The 21,742-nt window shown below is 39.3% G+C and overlaps 1 protein-coding gene across 1 annotated transcript; it reads right to left on the reverse strand.

Annotated features, from left to right (window-relative positions):
* Positions 1-743: 743 nt before the first annotated feature.
* On the reverse strand, positions 744-19,696 carry LOC124249934 (zinc finger protein 585A-like). The gene is made up of 5 exons (XM_046681524.1): positions 19,635-19,696; positions 17,029-17,245; positions 8,765-8,891; positions 8,395-8,487; positions 744-7,119 (listed from the first exon to the last, which is right to left on the reverse strand). The coding sequence occupies exons 2-5, from the start codon at positions 17,104-17,106 to the stop codon at positions 4,784-4,786; spliced, it is 2,634 nt and encodes an 877-aa protein (XP_046537480.1). The 5' UTR covers positions 17,107-17,245; positions 19,635-19,696; the 3' UTR covers positions 744-4,783.
* Positions 19,697-21,742: the final 2,046 nt, after the last annotated feature.

Genomic DNA, 21,742 nt, shown 5'->3' on the forward strand with positions numbered 1-21,742 from the left:
TATCATATAAAATAGAAATTTTATTGTAATAAGGAATATATAATATTATAATGTGCTATATAAGCACAATATTACTATAGTATATAATGATATGCACATAAAATTATAACTAATATACAAATCTATTTATATTTATAATCTAGTATCTAATAAATAATCATATCAAATATAATTCAAATTGTCACATGGTGAAACATAATACTTTGAGACTCGTCTATGTTGTAGCTTGTGTCAAATCATTCCTTTTTATGGCGTCATAAATCAGCCTTTTTACAGCTGAGTATATTTCATTGTACAGATGTACTATAATTTATTTGCCCATTGATGGACATTTGGGTCATTTCCAATCTTTTGGCAATTAGGAATACAGTTTCTGTGAACATTCAAGTATGTGTATAAGTTTTCATTTCTCTAGAGTAAATACCTAGAAGACCAATTGCTGGATCATAGAAGTATATGGTTAACTTTACAAGAACTTGCCAAACTTTTGTCCAGAGTGGGTATACCATTTTACCTTCTCACCAACAACACATGAAAATTTCCATTGCTCTGCACCTTTGCCAACTTTTGGTACCATGTTTTAATTTTTTATTTTTTTAGCTGTTCTAAATAGGCACATTAGTGGTTATCTCACCATCGTCTTAATTTACATTTTCCTGATGATGACTAATGATGTTGGGTATCTATTAATCAGCTTATTTTCCATTTGTATCTCATACAACCATATGGATGAATCTCAAAAACATGACATTAAATGAAAAGAAGTTGGACTCAAAAGGGGCTATATATACATATCTCCACATTTAAATGACATTGTGGAAAATGCAAAACTATAGAGGTAGAAAACAGAGATCAGTGAATGTGAGAGGCTGGGAGTGGGGAGAGGGACTGACTAAAGGGGAACAGAAGAAATTTAGGGGAGTTGAAGGAACTATTCTGTTTTGATTAGGGTGTTGATTACACAACTGTATATATTTGTCAAAACTCTCAGGACTGTATGCTAAAAAGGGTGAATATTACTGTATATAAATTAGACTTCATAAATCTGACTTCAAAAATATCTCAGTACTATAACATTATAATAAATATAAATGAGAAATAATTGAAACTAATTGACAGTAAAATAAGGTGTTTCCCTCTGTGAGGTTTGAGGACAGCCATGCAGAGGTTGGTCAGATACTTGTGTCAACTTGTAACTAGTAATATTATTAACAACAGGACACTCTCTGGTCTCCACCGGCCCTACTCCCTTCACGGGGCCCATATTAAGTCACTTCATCATCCATAACTCCATTCTACAAGTCAAGCAATTGAGGCTGGGGGGAGGTTGGTGCATTGGCCCAGAGTCCCTCAGCAGATCAGTGTTGGCACCAGGATTTGAATCCACATCCACAGCTTTCACTATTCTGCTTGCATCACTCTTGGTGTAGTAAATGGGAAGAGGCTCAGCGTGTGATCTCTTGGGGCCCCCAGATCCTCCCCAGCCCACTCCAGGTCAATAATTCCCTGGAGGGATCTATGAGGCTAGGACCTCATCCTCATTCCTCTTCCATCCCCCAGGGTCCTATCCATGCAAACAGTGGAGAAGCAATAACAGGGAACTTGCAGTAACCACACTGAGGGGCCTCAGGAAGCAGTGGGCAATGGAGACTCAGCAGACATTGTGGTGGTGGGGGCCAATAGGGAAACAGCAGACACTACAAGGATTTAATGGAGGGGTCACAGATATGGTGTTAGTGGGTAATGGGCATCAACAGACATTGTGCTGGTTGTTAATGGGGGTCCTACAGAGAGGAAGGCAGTGAAGGCTCCAAAATGTAGATGGCTCATGTGGAGTTTATGGTGCAGTATCAGTCAATTGCCCTTCCTTGGGGGAGGGAAGCAGGCTAACGGCACACACCAGTGTTCAGAGAAGTATTGGGACCATTACCACAGGCTGTGTTGGGGATGGTTACAGACACTACAAGGTGGATAATGGAAGATAACTGGTCACCATTACTGTGATGGACAAGTAAGAGGGGGACACAAGCCATCCTGCTAGACATATAATGAAAGCATCAGGAGATAATATTTATAGTTGGGTTGGGTGGGGAATATGTACTATGGTTCCCTACTCTGAGGATTGTAATAAGTGGTCATCAATCACTACTTATGTGAAAGTGGGAATAAACAGGGAGCATGGAGGCTACCAGGCTTTGTCACAAGTGGGGCGAAGTAACACACATTATGCTGGGGGTAATTGTGGGAGAGGTAATGAAAAGCTCTCCAGACACTACTTCCTGGAATTAATGAAGGGTGACAAACACAGTACTAGAGTAAGGTAAGAGGGTAATGGAGGGGGTCCAGCCATTGTGTTGGGGTGGGGTAAGAAGAGGGTAATGGAAAGACCTCCAGACACCCTCCTGGGGGTGGCAAACGTTGTTCTATTTTGGGGGATAACAGTAGGTCACAAGACATTGAGTGAAGCCTCAGATGCAGTGCTGGATGAGGTAAAAGGAGGTAATAGTGGGTCACCAGACATTGTTCTAAGATAGGGAAGGGCATATGGTGGATCATCAGATACTCTGAAGGGGTGAGATGAAGGGACGCTAATGATGGATTAGACATTGATCTAAGGTGGGGTAATGGGATGTGTCACTAAGCACCGCCCAATTTGGGAGTTAAAAGTGGAATCCCCAGCCCTGTCCCCTTGACCAGCTTCTGCCCCCATCCTCAACTCCCAGGCTGCCACTCACAAAGGTGAGAACATCTCTGCACAACCCAACTATTTCCTACTCAGTGTTGCCAAAGGACTGACCTGAAGGAACCATTCTGCCAGTTCCAGTTTAGCCAACCAGCAGCTGGGCATTCAATCAGACCCTCTGCCCACATTTGAGAGGTCGCTGCTGCCCCAGTCTTGGGTCAGACACCTAACTTCCAAGGAAGGTCCACCCGTCTGCTCTTGACCCCTCCGTACTATTAGCGCTGGGCATACCTGTCAGGGCATGATAAGCAGGTCTGTAGGTCAGGTTCTGGGATCAGCTAGGCCCTGCCAAGGTGTAACTGGGCTGGTGTATGCTGGGGCAGAGTGAACGGGCTCTTTCGTAATCACTTTGAAGCTGATGGTAGTATTCCAGAATCATGGCAGGGAATCCTGGAACGCCAAGCACCTATGAGGGATTTCCTGTGCCTCAGTTCTTTCTTCTGTAAAAGGTCGGCATGAGGCCAAAAGGTTTACAGTGATGTTACAGCTTTAGGGCTAGGAAGGAGGCACAGCTCAGGCAAAGACTGGAGGTGAAAAAGTCTGATGTGTTTTAGGTAAGTTGGTTCTCCCCTTCGGAGCATCTAATGCTGCAACACAGAAAGGATCTAAGGGAAGTCATGGAATGAGCAGGGCCAACACTCCACACTATGCATTTATGGAATACCTGTTCTATGTCAGGCATGGGTCTAGGCTCACAATGGTGAACAAAACAGGGACAAACATTCTAGTGTGGGAGCCATAGACAAATAAGTGAAATATACAGGGCATCATGGTAGAAAGTGTTATGGAAAAGGATAAAGGAGGAAGGGTCGGGGGTTGGAACTTTAAACCAGGCAGGCAGGGAAGGGCAAAGGTGGCCTCTGTGAAGAGGTACCTCTGGAAGACAGACATGCAGTGAACCACACAGATATAATAAGGAACTGTGCTCTTTGAAGAGGGCACTGCAGATGCAAAGTCCCTGAGGCAGGACCTAAAGTGATGCTTTTTGAGACACATAGGGGAGAAGGTGCCTGTGGAGTACGTGGCATGAAGATGAACACAGAAGACAGTGAAGATATGTTGGGGTTTGTTTTAATGAGTTATTGATTTGTTATTATGCAGGTCAGGTCATTAAGTAAGGCAAAGGAGGCAGAAGAACTGTGACAGCAAAAGGGAGACTAGGGTGAAGAGTTGACCAAGGTGAACTGAAAATTCTTACCTCAGAACCTTTCCTGAGGGTAGCAGGAGTTCACAAGACACTACACTGGGGGCTAAATGAGGGTCAGCAAATACTGTCTGGGAGATAACAGCAGTCAGCAAACATGGTCTTGAGCACTAATGGGCAGCCATATGCAATTATGGGGGTCAGAAAGCAATGTGCTGGAGACTGATAAAGGTCAGAGGCACTCTACTGGTGGCTAATAGAAGGGGGATTACAAGTCATGGTGCTAGAGGATAACAGGGAGTCAACATATACTCTGAGATTTGTGTCTGTACACATAAAGAGCTGTTTTTTATTGTGGTATCTCTTTCTTGATGGAAATAATTGATGGGGGATTGGATATGCACAACCATGTTAGAGTCAAGAAAAAAAAAAAAGAAAAAATACCCCAACTTCTGTTAGACAATGTTTTCTGCAACAAATATCTCACAGAACTTAGGGTTTGTCACTATCGTATATATTATGTTGTCCTACCATTCAACTTGTTGGACTTTTCCTATCCCACAGTAAACAGGATTATCATTAACATGATGTAACATAATCTGTCCTATGCCGAATTTGGTAACAGTGTTCCATTGTATTTTTCATGAGAAGGCTTCTTCTAACATATCAAACGGACAAAGTTCCTTCTCAGTATGAATGCCCCAAGGTTTAATAAGGCCGGTGACAATGTGAGAAGAGCATCCCTCATTCAGGGCCCTCTCAGTGGTCCTCTTCTGTAATATGCAACATTCTGATGGGCATTTCTACTTACGATAACATATATATTATTTTGCTGCATGAATTCAATAATGTACAATCAGACCTGCTCTCACTGAGGTTTTCTTATACTGTTTCTCTCAAGTGTGAATACTCTGGTGCACATTGAGCACTGACTTCTGAACGAAGCCTTTCCCACAGACCACACACTTGTAGGGTTTGTCTCCAGTGTGTGTTGTCTGGTGTTTATTCAAATTTGACCTGTCAGTGAAGGCCTTCCCACACTCAGCACACACATAAGGCTTCTCTCCTGTGTGAATTCGTTGATGCACTTGGAGCTGTGATTTCTTAGTAAAAGATTTGCCACAGTCACTGCATTCATAAGGCTTCTCTCCAGTATGAATTCTATGATGTATAATCAACTCTGACTTCTGTCTGAAGGTCTTCCCACATTCAGAACAGATGTAGGGCTTTTCTCCAGTGTGAGTTTTTTGGTGTTTACTGAGATTTGACCTGCCACTAAAGGCTTTCCCACACACAGCACACACATACGGTTTTTCTCCTGTGTGAATTGGTTGATGCACCAGGAGCTGAGATTTGGAGGTGAAGGATTTCCCACAATCACTGCATTCATAAGGTTTTTCTCCAGTATGAATTCTCTGATGAGTAATGAAGTTTGACTTCCGGATGAAGGCTCTTCCACACTCAGTGCAAACATAGGGTTTCTCTCCTGTATGAATTTTCTGATGCACAATGAGTATTGATTTCTGGTTGAAAGCTTTCCCACATTCATGGCATTCATACTGTCTCTCTCCAGTGTGAATTTTCTGGTGTATATTGAGATGTGACTTCTGGGTGAAGGCTTTTCCACAGGTACTGCATTCATAAGGTTTCTCTCCAGTATGAATTCTCTGATGTGTAATCAAGTCTGACCTTTGTGTGAAGGCCTTGCCACATTTAGGACATATATAGGATTTTTCTCCTGTATGAGTTTTCTGATGTGTAATGAGATTTGACCTGTTGGTGAATGCTTTCCCACATTTAGTGCACATATAGGGTTTCTCTCCTGTATGAATTCGTTTATGCACGTGCAGTTGTGACTTGGAAGTAAAGGATTTCCCACAGTGACTACATTTATAAGGTTTCTCTCCCGTATGAATTATTTGATGTGCAATCAAGTGTGCCTTCTGGATGAAGGCTAGCCCACATTTCAGGCATACATATGATTTTTCTCCTGTATGAATTCTCTGATGCACTGTGAGTGCTGACTTCTGAGTGAAGGCTTTTCCACAATTGCTGCATTCATAAGGTTTTTCTCCAGTGTGAATTCTCTGATGTATAATCAACTCTGACCTATAGGTAAAGGCCTTACCACATTCAGTACAAACAGAAGATTTCTCTCTAATTTGAACTTTCTTATGTGTAATGAGGTTGGAGCTACCACTGAAGACTTTCCCATATTCGGTGCATATAAAGGGTTTCATTCTTGTGTGAACTCGTTGATGTACCTGGAGTTGTGACTTGGAAATGAAGGACTTTCCACAGTTATTGCATTCATATGGTTTTTCTCCAGTATGAATTCTTCGATGTGCAATCAAGTGTGTCTTCTGGATGAAGGCCTGGCCACATTCAATACATATATAGGATCTCTCACCTGTATGAATTTTCTGATGCATCCTGAGTGTGGACTTTTGTGTGAATGCTTTGCCACAATCAGTGCATTCATGATGTCTCTCTCCCGTATGAATTTTCTGATGTATACTGAGATCTGAGTTATAAGAGAAGCCTTTCCCACATTCACTGCATTCATAGAGTTTTTCTCCAGTATGAATTCTCTGATGCCTGAAAAGAGAAGATACTTGGAAAAAAGCTTTTCCACATTCACTGCACTTATAGGGCTTCTCTCTAGTGTGGGTTCTCTGATGTGTAATGAATTCTGGCTTCTGTACAAAAGCCTTCCCACAGTCAATACATACATAGAGTTTTTCTCCTGTGTGAACTTTCAGGTGTACCTTGAGTTGTGGCTTCTGGGTGAAGATCTTTCCAAATTCAGCACATTCATAAGATTTCTCCCCAGTATGAATTTTCTGATGTTGAGAGGGTGCTTGTTTATAGCTGAGGATTTTTCCATATTGATTATGGTCCCATAATTTCTCTCCTGCTGGAGTACACTCATGGTCAGTACAGGAAGAAATTTTACCATATTCGGTAATCTTATTAATGTTCTTTGATGCACTGTTTCTATTATGACTGTGTAAATCTAAATTATGCTTCAAAGCATTTCCAAATGAGTCACACTGATGGGGTCGTCTTAGGGAAGAAATGTTTCGGTTCACATGAATTATTTTCCTAATGTTCTTATATTCATAATCTCTCTCTGTAGTCAATATTTTCTTGATGAAAGCAACATCTCTTAAAGATTTGTTTTCTCTTGGCTGACAGCTCTTTACCTCGTCACCAATCTGCCACAATTCTTCTAGAATGAAATACAACAAAACATCACTTGTATAGCATCACTTTCCCTCTGAGTGTAGAAAGCTTTTTCAGAAATTATCTGCTGTGAGGTTTGAAACCCAAATGCTCCTTCTCAAAGGAAAATGAGGAGATAATTTTAGCTCAAAGAGCAGCTAGCAGAGGCTAGAGGGGAGGGTCATATGGCCCATTCAGGTTGAACCCAGAGAAAAGGATGAGGGTGAATCACTGGCTCCTCCAGGAGGCTTGGTGATAGTGGTGACAGGAAACATTCTGGAACACAATTTAGCAGTCAGAGGAAATAAACTTTATGAACACATTGCACCATGGGCAGAAGTGGAAAAAGTAAGACAAAGAACAAGATACATAGCACGATAACATTTATATAACCCAATAATACATATCTCAAGTCACTTTAAATTTTAAAAGAACATGCATGAATTAAAAAATGTCTCCATCATATAAAACAATTGCCTACAGTGGTAAGTGAGATGGGCATGGAGAAAGAAAGAAAAACAAATAAATTAAAAAATAAAATAATACAGAATCCTTAGACCGATGGTGATAGCATCCCCTGAATGAGGCCCACAATCAAAGTCAACTTGTCATGTGAAGTACAGAAATAAAGTGATTACAATAATCAGCCAAGCAAGCAAAGAGACTCCAGTCAAGGTGAAGTCACTCAAGTGAAAAGTCAGATACTCCTACAGGTTACGTGACAGTGACCCCCTAAGTTATCACTTGGACGAAAGGCATGGGGAATGAGGAAGTGAGAAATCTCATGTCAGCATCTATGGAGAAAATGAGATGAGAGCCTAGTTGGATAAAGTTCTGAAGCGTCTCACAGTGAGAAAAAAAGAAATGAAAGAGGACTAGCAGCAGTGGAACTGTGTGACATATACGAACTTTGAAAGAAAGAAGATCCATGAATGCCTGAAGCCATAAAGAAAGAATCTCAGACAATGGGGAAGGTAGAGAGAAAAAGAATGTTACAGAAAAGAAGCACAACCAAGAAAAAAAATCTTTAATGAGGCAGATTGGTACATGATATACAGACTCCAAAAAGCCAAGGAAGAAGATAGTTAGAAATGACAAAAGGCATTTGTGTAGAAGGTATTTAGTTATTTGAGAGGCCAATCTCAAGGGTCTTCAAGCAGTACAAAAAATTTAGAACCTTCCAGAAGAGTCATCTTAATCACATTTCAAAGATGCCAGTCTTTCTCAAGACAGCTGAGATTTACTCCCCTGTCTCCCATCAGTCTGCGTCATACTCACTCACCTGGACAGCTCTGATACTGGCTCTCAGCCTGCAGTGCCCATGGCTCCTTCCCCTGCTCCAACATGAAAACCTCTGGTTCAGGAACTTGATACCCTGTTCAAGAGAAAGGAGAAAAGGTCTGGGTCCAGCTAACTGTATTTCTGAGCCCAATCAATAAAGCCTTGTTCAACAAGGCTTTGTTCTTCAGGAAAGTTACCATACATCTATGGGAATAGAGGAATATTCAGAGTGCTCAAAAGGGATAAAGAATCCTGGACAAATCAAGGACAGATCATCACATATTTCAGATGTCTCACAGCATTCAGCAACTGAGAATTTGGAAACACTCTCAGTGGGGCCTTCTCTCAGACACGCAGGTGACTGTGCTTACCTACTGAGAGCAGGTGGCTGTAGGTCTCCAGCATCACATCTCGGTACAGGTTTCTTTGAGCAAGGTCTAGATGCTGCCACTCCTCTCTGCTGAAATCTACAGCCACGTCCTTGAAGGACACTGATCCCTGTAAGAGCAGATTCCTGTTCAATGTGAATGGTTACCTTTGGGGGATGGAAAAACTATAAGAATATGGAATGCAGATTTTGTTAATTTACCCCCTCTTTTTAACTCACTCCCATTTCCCTAATATGCTACTATGAAAGTTTTCAAACATACAGAAAATTTAAAAGAATTGCAGAGTGAAAACCTATATACCCAACACTTAGATTCTATCACTAACATTTTACTTGTTTTATCACACATTTTAGCCATACGTTTTTATCCATCCGTAGAGATATCTTACTTTTTTGAGCATTTCAAAGTAAACTGTAGATGCCAGTACACTTCCTCCTAAATACTTCAGAATGCAAAACATTGACTAGAGTATAACATTTGTTTACCTTTTTTTAAAGTAAAATTTACAAAAAATGAAATGTACAAATCCTGAGGGTACCATTTTCAGTTTTGACAAATGCATATACCTGCATAATCCAGGAACTTTTAAAAAATGATATTTCATATAGGGTGCATACTAAATATCTACTTTTACATAATATCTTGTAGAAGAAAGAAATCCAATAAGGAACTTCTGCTATTTGTTCCATATTACAGTCAATTGTTTTTCAAAACTGAAGATTGAAATAGGCTCTTTTATAGTCTTCCAGCAACTAGATGAACCACATGCGATACAGTTTCTGAGCAATCTAGGACCAGCCATTATGCTAGTCCTGGGAACACAGAGATAATTATATATGTTTCTAATCGTCTAACAATTAAAAGACTTGGAAAGTAAACAAGACCTAAGTTTTAAAAGAAGAGAAAAAGAAGACACAAATTCACTAAGGTGACAAAAAGTAAACCTCTATGTGCAACACACTCAGGGCCCAAAAAGGGCTGCATGGGGGAACAAGTTTATATTAGTTGAAGAATTTAAGTTGGAGGATGAGAAGTGTAATACAGAATGGAGAGGAGAGGTAGTTCATTTCCCAGAAAATAAAAAAGTGAAACTGTGGAGAAAGGAAAATACATGATGAGTTTGAGGAACAGCAAACAGCTCTTTGCAAATGGAGAGAAGTCTGCATGACACGTCAGGAAGGTGGTTGTGGGAAAAACAGTCTGATCAAAGAACAAGTCTGGATTTTTTACTTTAAGAAAAGGTAATTAAGGTATCAGATTTATATTAAAATTTCTTTCTATAAGATCTGTATTGCAGGATAACCAAATAAATGATGAGGCAAAGTTCCTTATAGGATGACTCTAGCTAATAAATGAAGAACTTAGGATAGAATCAGAATATCATCATTTTGTAACTCCTAATGAAAAATAGATTTAGACAATGACCATTGATGGTTGCTCAACTGTTTCAGGTGAAACGCTGAAGAGAAGTTTATAATGGATAGATCAGCTAATAACATCTGCATCCACTGATCGATTTTAATATCACAAAAAGAGAGATAACCAGATATTATGTGCCTCCGGACATGACACAGTAATTAATTTCATTATACCATCCATTAAGTATTCTTGCCAAAAAAAAGAGAAAAATCTAACCTAAATCTCATTAAGCCTCCAGATCAAACAAATCACTCATAGGTAACGTGAAGGACAGAGGAACATATTAAACAATATCAAGACCAAAATGTCAGCTAAATCCAGAAGGCAGAAAATGAACTGTTTCTTCAAAAATTAAATTCAAACAGAAAAAATATGGAGGAGAATTTTCTTTTCTTTCGGTTTTTTTTGGTGAGAAAGATTGTCCCTGAACTAACATCTGTGTCAATCTTCCTCTATTTTGTATGTGGGACACTGCCACAGCATGGCTTGATGAGTGGTGTGTAGTTCCATGGCTGAGATGCAAACCTGTGAACCCCAGCCACCAAAGCAGAGTGCGTGAACTTAACCATTACACCATGGGGCCAGTCCCTGGAGGGGAATCTTGTCTTTATTAAAAGAGACTTCAGACTCATACTACCAAATGCAACTTGTGGACCTTGTTTGGCTCTCAATTAAAACAAACCAACAGTAAAAAGACATTTATGGCATGTTTAGAGAAATTAAAACAATAACTGGGTATTACATAATATCTAGAAATTGACATTATTATGTTTTAGGTGTGATAATGGCTTACTGGTTATGTTAAACAAAAAGGAAGGAAAAAAGAATTCTCATCTCTTAGAGATACATATCAAAGTATTTACAGATAATACATGGTGTTTGGGATGTACTTGAAAATGACCCAGCATTTGGAGGAGAGACGGTAGTTTTAGATGACCTAAGAATGGCAGAACGTTGATGACTAATAAAGCTGGGCAATAGGTACAAAAGACACAAGGTCTCCTTATACTATTCTCTTTACTTTTGTATACATTTACATTTTCTTCCATAATAAAATGTTTCTAAATAAACATAATCACCCATATAAAAAATCTAATCTGAAAATGGAGAACTGAAGGAATAGTGATTTCCATGTGGAGTCATAAACATTTAAAAAAATGATTATAGGGACTTGAACACCCCACACTCAGCAAGTTATAGAAATAACAGACAGGAAATTATCAACGTTACAGAAGAACAAACAGGATCTAATCAATATTTATACAATACTCCATCCAAGAGCAAGAGAATACACATTCTTTTCAAGCACCCACAGAACAATGACCAAGATAGACTATATCCTAGTCCATAAAACAAACCTCAACAAATTGAAAAGAATTAAAATAATAACAAAGCATGTTCTCTGACCATAATGGAATCAAACTAAAAATCAACAACAGAAAGACAACAGAAAAATCTCCAAAGGAATCATATTAGAAAATAATAACAAAAGCTATCTGGAAAGTCACAAAATATTTGGAAATTAAACAACACAGTTCTAAATAACCCATATCAAAGAGGAATTCTCAAAAGAAATTTAGAAAATACAAATAACTGAAAGAAAGTGAAAAAAATAACATCAAAATCTGTGGGATGCAGATAAAGCAATGCTGAAAGAGAAATTTATAGCACTGTTTAAATTAGAAAAAGGGAAACAATCCAACTAAAAAAATGAGCAGAGAATGTGAACATTTTTCCAAAGAAGACACACAGATGGCCAACAGGTACATGAAAAGGTGCTCAACATCATTAATCATCAGAGAAATGCAAATTAAAAAAACCACAATGAAATATCATCTTACACTTGTTAGAATAGCTATTATCAAAAAATATATATATATAAGAAATAACAAGTGTTGATGGGGATGTGGAGAAAAGGGCTGTTGTGCACTGTTGGTAAGCGTATAAACTGGTAACCACTATGGAAAACAGTATGGAGGTTCCTCAAAAAATTAAAAATAGAACTATCATATGATCCAGCAATTCCACTTCTAGGTATTTATCCAAAAGAAACAAAAACACTAACTCGAAAAGATACCTGTGCTCTCATGTTCACTGCAGCATTATTCACAACAGTCAAGACATGCAAGCAGCCCAAGTGTCTGTCAATGGATGAACGGATAAAGAAAATGTGGCATACTTGTACAATGGAATATTATTCAGCCATAAAAAAGAAGGAACTCTTGCCATTTGCAACAGCATAGATGAACCTTGAGGAAATTATGCTAATTGAAGTAAGTCAGAGAAGGACAAATATCATATGATCTCACTTATATGTGGCATCTAAAAAAAACCCCTTAAGTCATAGATACAGAGACCAGATTAGTGATTTCCAGTGGCAAGGGGTGGGTAGTAGGCAAAATCAGTGAAGGTGGTCAAAAGGTACATACTTCCAGTTATAAAATAAGTAAGTCGTGGGGATGGAACGCACAGCATTGTGACTATAGTTAACAATACTGTATTGTATATTTGAAAGTTAATAAGAGAGTAAATCTTAAAAGTTTTCATCATAAGAAAAAAGAATTGTAACTGTTGTGATGGATGTTAATTAAACTTATTGTGGTGATCATTTCACAATATATACAAATACTGAATCATGTTATATACCTAAAACTAACAGAATGTTATATGTCAATAATATATAAATTAAAAAAAAGGAAAGGGGAATGTTCTCAAATCAATAATCTAAATTCCTACCTCACGAAACTGGAAAAAGAAGAAAATAAACTCAAAGCAAGCAGAGGAAAGAATATTCTCAAAACAGGTATTTTAGAATGGGCAAGACTGGAAGATCAGTCACAAGGCCCCAGGCACAGTCCTATGAGAGGATACGCATTTCTCACTCGTGTAGAGCAAGGCTGCAGTCAGGCTAGAGAAGGGCTTGAGCCACTAGAGATGAAGATTCAGGAGTTGTCCATACACAGCAGGTCACTGAATTCAGGGGAGGGAATGAGCATGCGGGCAGGACAAGAATACTCAAAGTATTACAGATACGTGTGGTTTCTAATGTCTTAAATTAAGATGCTTGAAAACTATTTTTTTTCTTCTTCTTCTTCTCCCCAAAGACCCCAGTACATAGTTGTATATTCTAATCATAGGTCCTTCTGGTTCTTTGAAAATGTTCCCTATATACTTGAAAAGAATATATGTGCCTTAATTTTTCTCTTTCATATACTTGTATATTCACACCCTACACACACCAAACCCACAGCCCCCAAACCCAATGTCATCAAGAATTTAACAGGGGATCAAGATGTCATATTTGTATCTTTGACTCCTTAGCAAATGAGCTTCTTATAAACAGTTTGTCCAGGAAAAAATCTCACTCACAGATAATAATAAACATCTGCTGATGTACAAAGATACTATAAGAAAAAAGAATGAAAGAAAAAAAGAGAGGAGATTAAAAGGAACATGCTAGAAATAAATTGCCACACGTTAGAAGAAAACACATTCACCACGAATTCAAGGAATTCACTCAAATAATTAACTACTTAAAATAAATAGGGATATTAAGAGTCTAAGGAAGAAATATGGGAAAACAGGCTAAAGAAATGGTTATTTAAATTTTTGAAAAGTAAATGGGCAGAAATCAGTAAAGGAGTGAAAAAGAAAGAAAAAGCAACACAGAAATCAAGGTCTCTCTGAAAGCAATGATAACATTCTGTGAAAACACAAAAAATGGCAAAGAGTAGACTGAGACAAGTGAGCTACATGAAATGGAAATAAGGATTTTTAAAGGAAAATAGAAAAAAGAAAAATAGTTGAATAAAGACATCCAAGAAACAAAAGAATCCGTGAAGTGGCAGTACAGAACTCTCACCATTATTCACAGTACAAATTTAACAGATGTTGTCTAAAACAAGAAATTAGAAGATTTGGTTCAACAAGCTAATGTTATAAAGGTGTCTCTAAAAGAACCAAACAAAAAAGAATCCAAACCTTTGAAACTGCCAGAAGGGACACAGAAACAAAGCAAAAATACAGAGTATAGAGTGAAAGGTACAAAAGAAGCATCCACATCAGAAGTGTAACACAAAACGCATCTTTCCACTGCTGTACAGAAGAAATGCTCGCGGACTCTCACGGACGACAGTTAGAGGATGAGCAAAGGACCATTTGGAAACGGCAACAGAAAGGAAACAGCGGCCTCCATCCTGAGTGGCCAGAGCTGAATTCTAGGGAAAAAGTATTAAACGTGACAAGGACACAATCCAAAATGAATTCCAGACGTGCTTTAATTTTTCTCTTTCATCCACTTGCATAGTCACACCCTACACACACACACCTTTTTCTAACTTCTTCAAATGAAAGTGTAACTCATACCTTAGGTCTTTTTTACTCCCAAACTTACAGCATTCCTTAAAAAGGCATTTAAATCTATATTTTTTCCCTACATCTACCGTTTAGCTTCATCACACAACTATAAAATGTAGTACTTTATTTAAATTCAACTCAAAGAATTCTCTAAGAAGATCCTTTATGATTTTTCCTTTAAAAAATATTTATGTAGGAAAAAAATTTAAGGTTTTCAGATATAGGGGTTTCTTTTTGCTAGCCTTTTACTTTAAAAAAAAATTATTTTCTTAAAATTGTGGTAAAATATACATAACATGAAATTTACCATTTTAACCATTTTTAAATGTGCAGTTCAGTGGCATTAAGTCCATTCACAAGGTTACACAAAAGCCTTTTGTTTTCTAGTTCTAAGTTAATGCTCTTCGTCAGAGAACAGAATCAATATTATAGCAAAGGTTTATATATTTTTTTGCTTTGCTCAATAAGTTTTTGAGAACAGTTGATAAAATGGTTAGTGGTATATTTAATGATTTCTGTTCATTTTTACTTAATATTGTTCAAAGTATATCATTAGTTAAATAACGTTGACAATTTTTATAATTAATATGTCACTACTTTTGTAAGTTTGAACTCCCTCTTCACCCCTTTGGACGTTTTTCATCTTAAATTCCCTTTGATCTGTTCCTAAAATTGTAGCCCTAGCTTTCTTTTGGTTTTTGTTTCTCAGACAATTTTTCCATTCCTTTATTTTGAAATGAGGAGAAAAGCAGCCCCTGACAGCTGAGAGTTGGCCTGGCACTACCAGTTCGTCATCAGTGTTGCTAGGAGCTGGCCAGGCAGGATCAGTTATGTCATGGTGTTCTCTTGTTACACAAAAATACAGAACACCAGAGCTGGCCCACTGGTGTAGTGGTTAAGTTAGAGTGCTCCGATTCGGTAGCCTGGGGGTTCATGGGTTTGGATCCTGGGCACGGACCTACACACCACTATGGCGGCATCCCATATACAAAACAGAGGAAGACTGGCACAGATGTTAGCTCAGGGCCAACCTTCTTCACCAATAAAATAAATAAACAAAAGAATTGGAGAAAGTAACTTTAAAAAAAAATACAGAACACCAACATCAAACAAGACCCCTCTCTGACGGTGATGATGAAGAACAAAACCAAGACAACTCTGTAATCATATCTGAGCACAGACAAAAATCAGAACATTGTTCAAACCACATAAGTGACCAAACATCCCCTTATTCTGGCTAATACAAGTGACTGCTGCTGCTTTACCAATTACAGCTATCATCTCGCTCCATTTTTCCTATCTTCTAGAGAAATATTAAGATACCCAATCACAGAATTGCCCAACAGCAACAGAAGTGGAGGCTCACTGAGATTCAGCTAAGATTCATCGCCTTCAACTAAAAGCCTGAACTGAAATTCCACTACTTCTCATATATATGATAGAAAGAGAAAACATGACAAGAATGTCCACCACTGCATTGTTCATAACATGTATTGTATTTTACCAAATGTTAGAAAAGCCATGAGCAAAAATGTGTCTAGTATGCCACTTTTTGTGAAATGCAAAGAAAAAAGATTTATAATGGTTTTTATTTGCATAAATAAATTAAGCAAAGAAAACTAATAGGATTGGTCATTTGTATGGGGGCAACTTGGGCAAGCTGGGAACAGAGGTGGGCAAACCACAGTCCTGTCGTTCCCCTGATTTTCTTTCACTATTGTGTTTTCCCCTGAATTCTTTCCTACATTTCTTTAATTTCTGAACTAAGTGTATATATTACCTATTCAAAAAACTAAACTATTCCTAATAAACTACCACAATATCTTCAGAGAGATAAGAAATAGATTACATCTGTGAAAGAGCAGGATGCTAATGAAACAGAATATTTATAAAACAAACTAGAGTTTTTGAAAATTAAAACTTTGAATTACAACTCTGAATTAGAATATTGATAACAGTAATGAGAAACTCATAAAGAGCTGGAAGACAAAGTTAACAAACTTTTTATTTATAAAAAATGAGAGTAGCAAAGAAATACAAAATAGTAGAGGAAAAAAATGGAGAACCAACATCTAAAAAACAGCAACTTCAGAAAGAGAAGAGTGAAAATATTTGTGTTGGGAGGAAGCAGTTTAGGAAGAAGTAAAGAAACATTTTCAAAATTCTGCATAAAAGTGACTTCTAAACACGAATTTTATCCTCAGTCAAAAGATCAATACAGCATGAGGACAAACTAAAGAAGAGTTTTCCTTGCCATTCTACTTCTCACTGTCATACAGTTGGGCTCTAGATGTGGAGACGTTACCCACGTGTGGCTCAGTCTTGGCAAAAAGACAAGATGTTTCAGGGGCAGGAGGAGAGTCTGGCTGCTTCCTGTGGCCCGTCTGCCTGTGCCCTGAGGCTCTGGCGACAGACCAGAGATATCTGTTTCTGGGATAAATTCTCCACCCCCTGGGACTCCTCCTCCTCACCTCACATGAGCTGCCACGTTCCTCAGGAGCCAGGACCAAGGATTTCTGGGGAGAGGTCCAATTAGCTGGCATGGTCATGTCGGGTCTCAACCTTTATTCTCTCAAGAGCCTAAAGCTTGATGGGCATCTGTGAACTCAAGCAGGGCTGCTGGGGTAGAGGTAGGCTGGAGTGTGGAGGAAGATCTGGCCCAGGGGCTCCCCAGAGACACCAAGGAACCTGGAAAGACAATGTACACGTGGTCAGTCACTTAATATTCATCACATAAACGTTCCTTGGGAACACCACGGTGTAGTTCCCTGAGCAAGACACCGCAGAGCATTGGTTCTCAAACTTGAGTGTGCATCTGAGGGTTTGTTAAACTAGTTAAAAATTCTCAGGCTCACTCTCACAATTTATCGCTCAGCAGATCTTGGGTAGGGCCTGTCTTAGTCTGTTTGGGCTGCTCTAACAGAGACCACAGACTAGGTGGCTTATAAACGAGAGAAATGTATTGCTCATGGTTCTGGAGGCTGGGAGGTCCAAGATGAAGGCGCCAGCATAATCACATCTTGGTGAGGGCCCTCTTCCTGGTTCACAGCCGAGACTTCTCGCCGTGTCTTCACACGGTGGAAGGGGCTCGGGAGCTCTGTGGGGTCTCTCATAAGAGCACCAATCGCATTCCTGAGGGTTCCCCCCTCATGACCTAATCATCTCCCAAAGGCCCCACCTTCTAATACCATACTTTTGGGGGTCAGGATTTCAACATATGAATTTGGGGGTGGGGGGACACAAACATTCAGACCACAGCAGAGCCCAAGAATCTGCATTTCTAACCAGAGCCCAGGTGATGCAGATGCTATTCCAGGAATCATGTTTTGAGAACCAGTCCTGTGGAGAATACAAAGTTTAATAAAACCTGTGACAGGTACTAGTCAAGGTAAAATAGGAGAAAAACCATGAGATATAGACTAACATTCCTGAAGATCTGAATGGCAGCTCTGCCACCTTTCAGCCATGAGAACGTGAAGAAATTATTTCAGTTTCAGCTTCAAAAACAAAAATGGAAGTGCCTACCTGATAGAGTTATGAAAATTAAATGAGATGATGCTCATAAAGTACTCAATACACCCCCGGCACACAAGAAGCCGGCAATAAATACTAGCAATTACCATGCACTATTAGATATTAAAACTTAACACAAAAACAATGTAATCAAAACAAGTAAAACAACAAACCAGACAATACTGATTAATACGTATGACAAAAGTGACATACAATTAAGTGTGAACAAGACATTCATTGTGTCAATGCCGCTGACATAACTGGCCATCCGCCTGGAACAAAACACACCAGATCCCCGTCACACACTGTACGTTAGACCGAATTCCAGCAGGACCAGATATTTTAAGTATATGTACTTTAAAAAACACAAAGAATATTAAAATAAATTTTAGGAGTATATGTTTGTACAATGTTGTAGTGGGGTAGGAGGGACTTTATTCACCTGAGAGAAAACCCAGAAATTATAAGAGAACAAATATTTCTGATTATATGATGTTTCTTAATTACATGTTAAAATACACCTTATAAATCAAAACGAAGATACAGACAAAAAATTTTCAATATGTGATGATAGGCTATCCCTAATATTTAAAAGAAAAAAACATCTAGCAATCAAAAAAAAAGAAAAAGCTCAGAAAAAAAACAGACAAAGGATATAAAAATTCACAGGAAAGGACATTTAAATGGCAATTAACCAGAACAATGCCAACTTTACTAACAGGAAAATGCATCAGAGCAATGAGATGTAATTCTCCCTCAATACTGCAGAAACTTAACAAAAAGAATCCCGTGCTGGAAAGCATTTGGGGAAATGAGCTCTTGTACAGATTGTGGGTGGGAGCTTGAATTGCTATAACATCTTTTGAGTTATTTAGTCATATCTATTACTAAAAATACACATAGCTGTTCCTAATAATCGTTTCAAATACATAAAGCAGAAACAGACAGAAGGAAGGACAAGTGGACAAATCACCTGCCCAGTGTGAGCGTACCTTTCTCTGTAATTAATTAAGCAGACAAAAATCTGCTTAATATAATATGAAACAATACAATTAATAGAGAATACACACCGTTTTTATGTACTAGAGGTGACATTTATGAAAACTGACGATGAACTAGGCCATAAAAAAATTCTTAAACTCGAGCATTACCCACAGGCATTATGTGAAAGAGAATGTACTTCATGGGTCAAAGAAAAAATAACTGAAATTTTTAAAAAACCCAAAACACTGAGATTTGAACAATAAAGAAAATGCTATGCACCAAAGTTGTGAATGTTTAGAAAGTAAACTCATCACAGACCCCACAGATCCCCAGAGCTGACGCCACAGGCCCTGTCACTGACCTGACTCCCACCACTGAACCCACAAATCCCAGTGACTCACCCCAAAGATCCCCACTGCCCAGAGGCCCCTATCACCAACCTCCCAAAACTCATCAACGGACGCCACAGACCTCCCCCGTCACTGAACCTCGAAGCCATCATCATGACTCCACGGACAACCCCTCCGTCACTGACCCCACAGAATCCCTAATCGCGACCAACCAAAATCATCTCAGGTACCTCTTGGGATTAAAACGCGGAGACGCTCCAGACACCAGCAGCCAAAAAAAAAAAAAAAAAAACCAAACCTGTCGAGGGCCACTTCCGCTTCCGGTCAGGCCTGTAGCACCGCCCCTTATGGCTGTTGGTATTGCGCATGCTTCTGAATTACTTGGAAGGGGCATTCAGCCAAGAGGCCAGCGCAGACAGGCTGCTGGAGACATTGCGCAGATTCCGTACGGCGCTGTCGGGCTGAGAACATGGCCGCACCCAGTGGAGCACCTGCGCTCGGGCCGCCATCTTGAAAGCTTGTCCATTCCGTACAGCGGAGGACGAGACCTCCTGCGGGTTTTCACTGAGCGAGGGAGGAACCGTCAGTAAGAATGCAGGAGGCTGGCCCTTGTCTAGGAGGGGGGTATTGGAAATGGGGTCTGGCGCTCTATGTTCTATTTAGAAAACATAAATGGCCCGTCGGGATACAGCACAGGGCGGAGAGCAATACCTGCTGGGAGAAACCACTGGGGGATGAGGGAGAAGTCAGGATGGTACAGCCCGCTGATGGAGAAAACCACTCAGGCAAAGGGTGGAGAGGTCAGCATGGGAGTTCGCTCCTGAGCAAAGCCGCCTGGCAAGACAGAGACATGTCAGAATGGGCAATCTGCTGCAGGAGGGGTGTACAGCCTTTAATAGGAGAAAGCGCCTGGAGAAATAGGTGGAAGTTGGGATAGTCCAGTCCTCTGCTCAGAGATACCACCGAGGAAGGTGTCACCTTTGGAAGGGGTGGGGTGGAGGGCGCGGGGATGGAGACTTGAATCCCCGTTAATCTCCGTTAGTCTCCACCCTCGCTACATCGAGTAAAACAATAACAGGCAGCAATAATAATAATAACGGTCTTTAATATGACCAACGTGTGACTAAAAGCTCCGAAAGAAAACGGCTTTTTAAAATGTATTTGTAAATTAAAATCTAAGTAATAACAATGTGTTTACTATGTGAATGAAGCAAGTCCAGTCTCTGACTCTTCCCTTAGCTGCTCCTGCATGGAAATTCTGGAGCAGCTGACACTCCCCTCCCCGTCTTTTTGGGTGACTGCGAGTGGGAGTTACAAAGCCACAATCACTTTACCTGGTGAACTCCTAAACGTTCTCAAAACCCAGCTTAAATATTGCCTCTTCCAGGAAGTCCTTCTACCTGACAATGTCAGGAGGTTCTATGTCCTGCCGAAAGTGCAGCTTCAGTCCCAGCAGGTGGGGAAGGTGTTTTGAGGGAACTGGACCTGGGCTCTGATGTGGGCATGTCGGGTCCCTTCAGGCCAGTTGTGTTCCCTCTGGGATTCAGCTTAATCATAGGACCGCTTAGAGGGTTGGACTCTGCTCATGCAGGTTCTTTTTCTTCTCCCAAAGCCTGGTCTAAGGAAAAATCTGCGAAAGTCCATTAGTGAATACACATTTTTATGAGAGGCCTAAGAATTACTGTTAATTTTGTTAGTAATGTGGTTATGTTAAAAAGGACATTTCTCTTTTAGAGATTCATGTGGAAGTATTTATGGGTGAACTATTATCTTTAAAAACTCCGCTGAGGAGAGGTAGATGGATGAAACAAGAATACAGAATGTTGACAAATATTGAAGCAGGGTGTTGGGTATGTGGAGTTTGTTATAGTGTTCTCTCTTCTTTAGTATTTGTATGAAAATTTCACAATAAAAATTTAACTCAAAAAGAAAAGAATTTTAAAAACATTTGCAAAGAAATATCAAGAAGAAAGCAGGTGTGTTGATAGAATTAGGTACTACAGATTTCAAAGCATAGAATATTAATAGAGATATTCCATATTTTAAAAGGATGCAGACGACACTTCTAACATTTATCTTACAAAATAGTTCTGAAATACGTACAGGAAAAACTTATAGAATAGGGACATTTTGAGGAACCCACAATCACAGTAACAAACTAATACATCTCTCAGAAACAGATCAAATAGAAGAAAGGTAGGTATAAGGCTATATTGGGATAACAGGAATCATTTGCTTGATTTATCATATAGAGGATCTGCATTTTCTTTTTATTTTTTACCAGAGAATGAGCTTTTACAAACATACATAGAACACTCATAAAAATTCCCCACAAAGT

Source organism: Equus quagga, chromosome 13 (assembly GCF_021613505.1).
Source record: "Equus quagga isolate Etosha38 chromosome 13, UCLA_HA_Equagga_1.0, whole genome shotgun sequence".
Classification (NCBI taxonomy): Eukaryota; Metazoa; Chordata; class Mammalia; order Perissodactyla; family Equidae; genus Equus; species Equus quagga.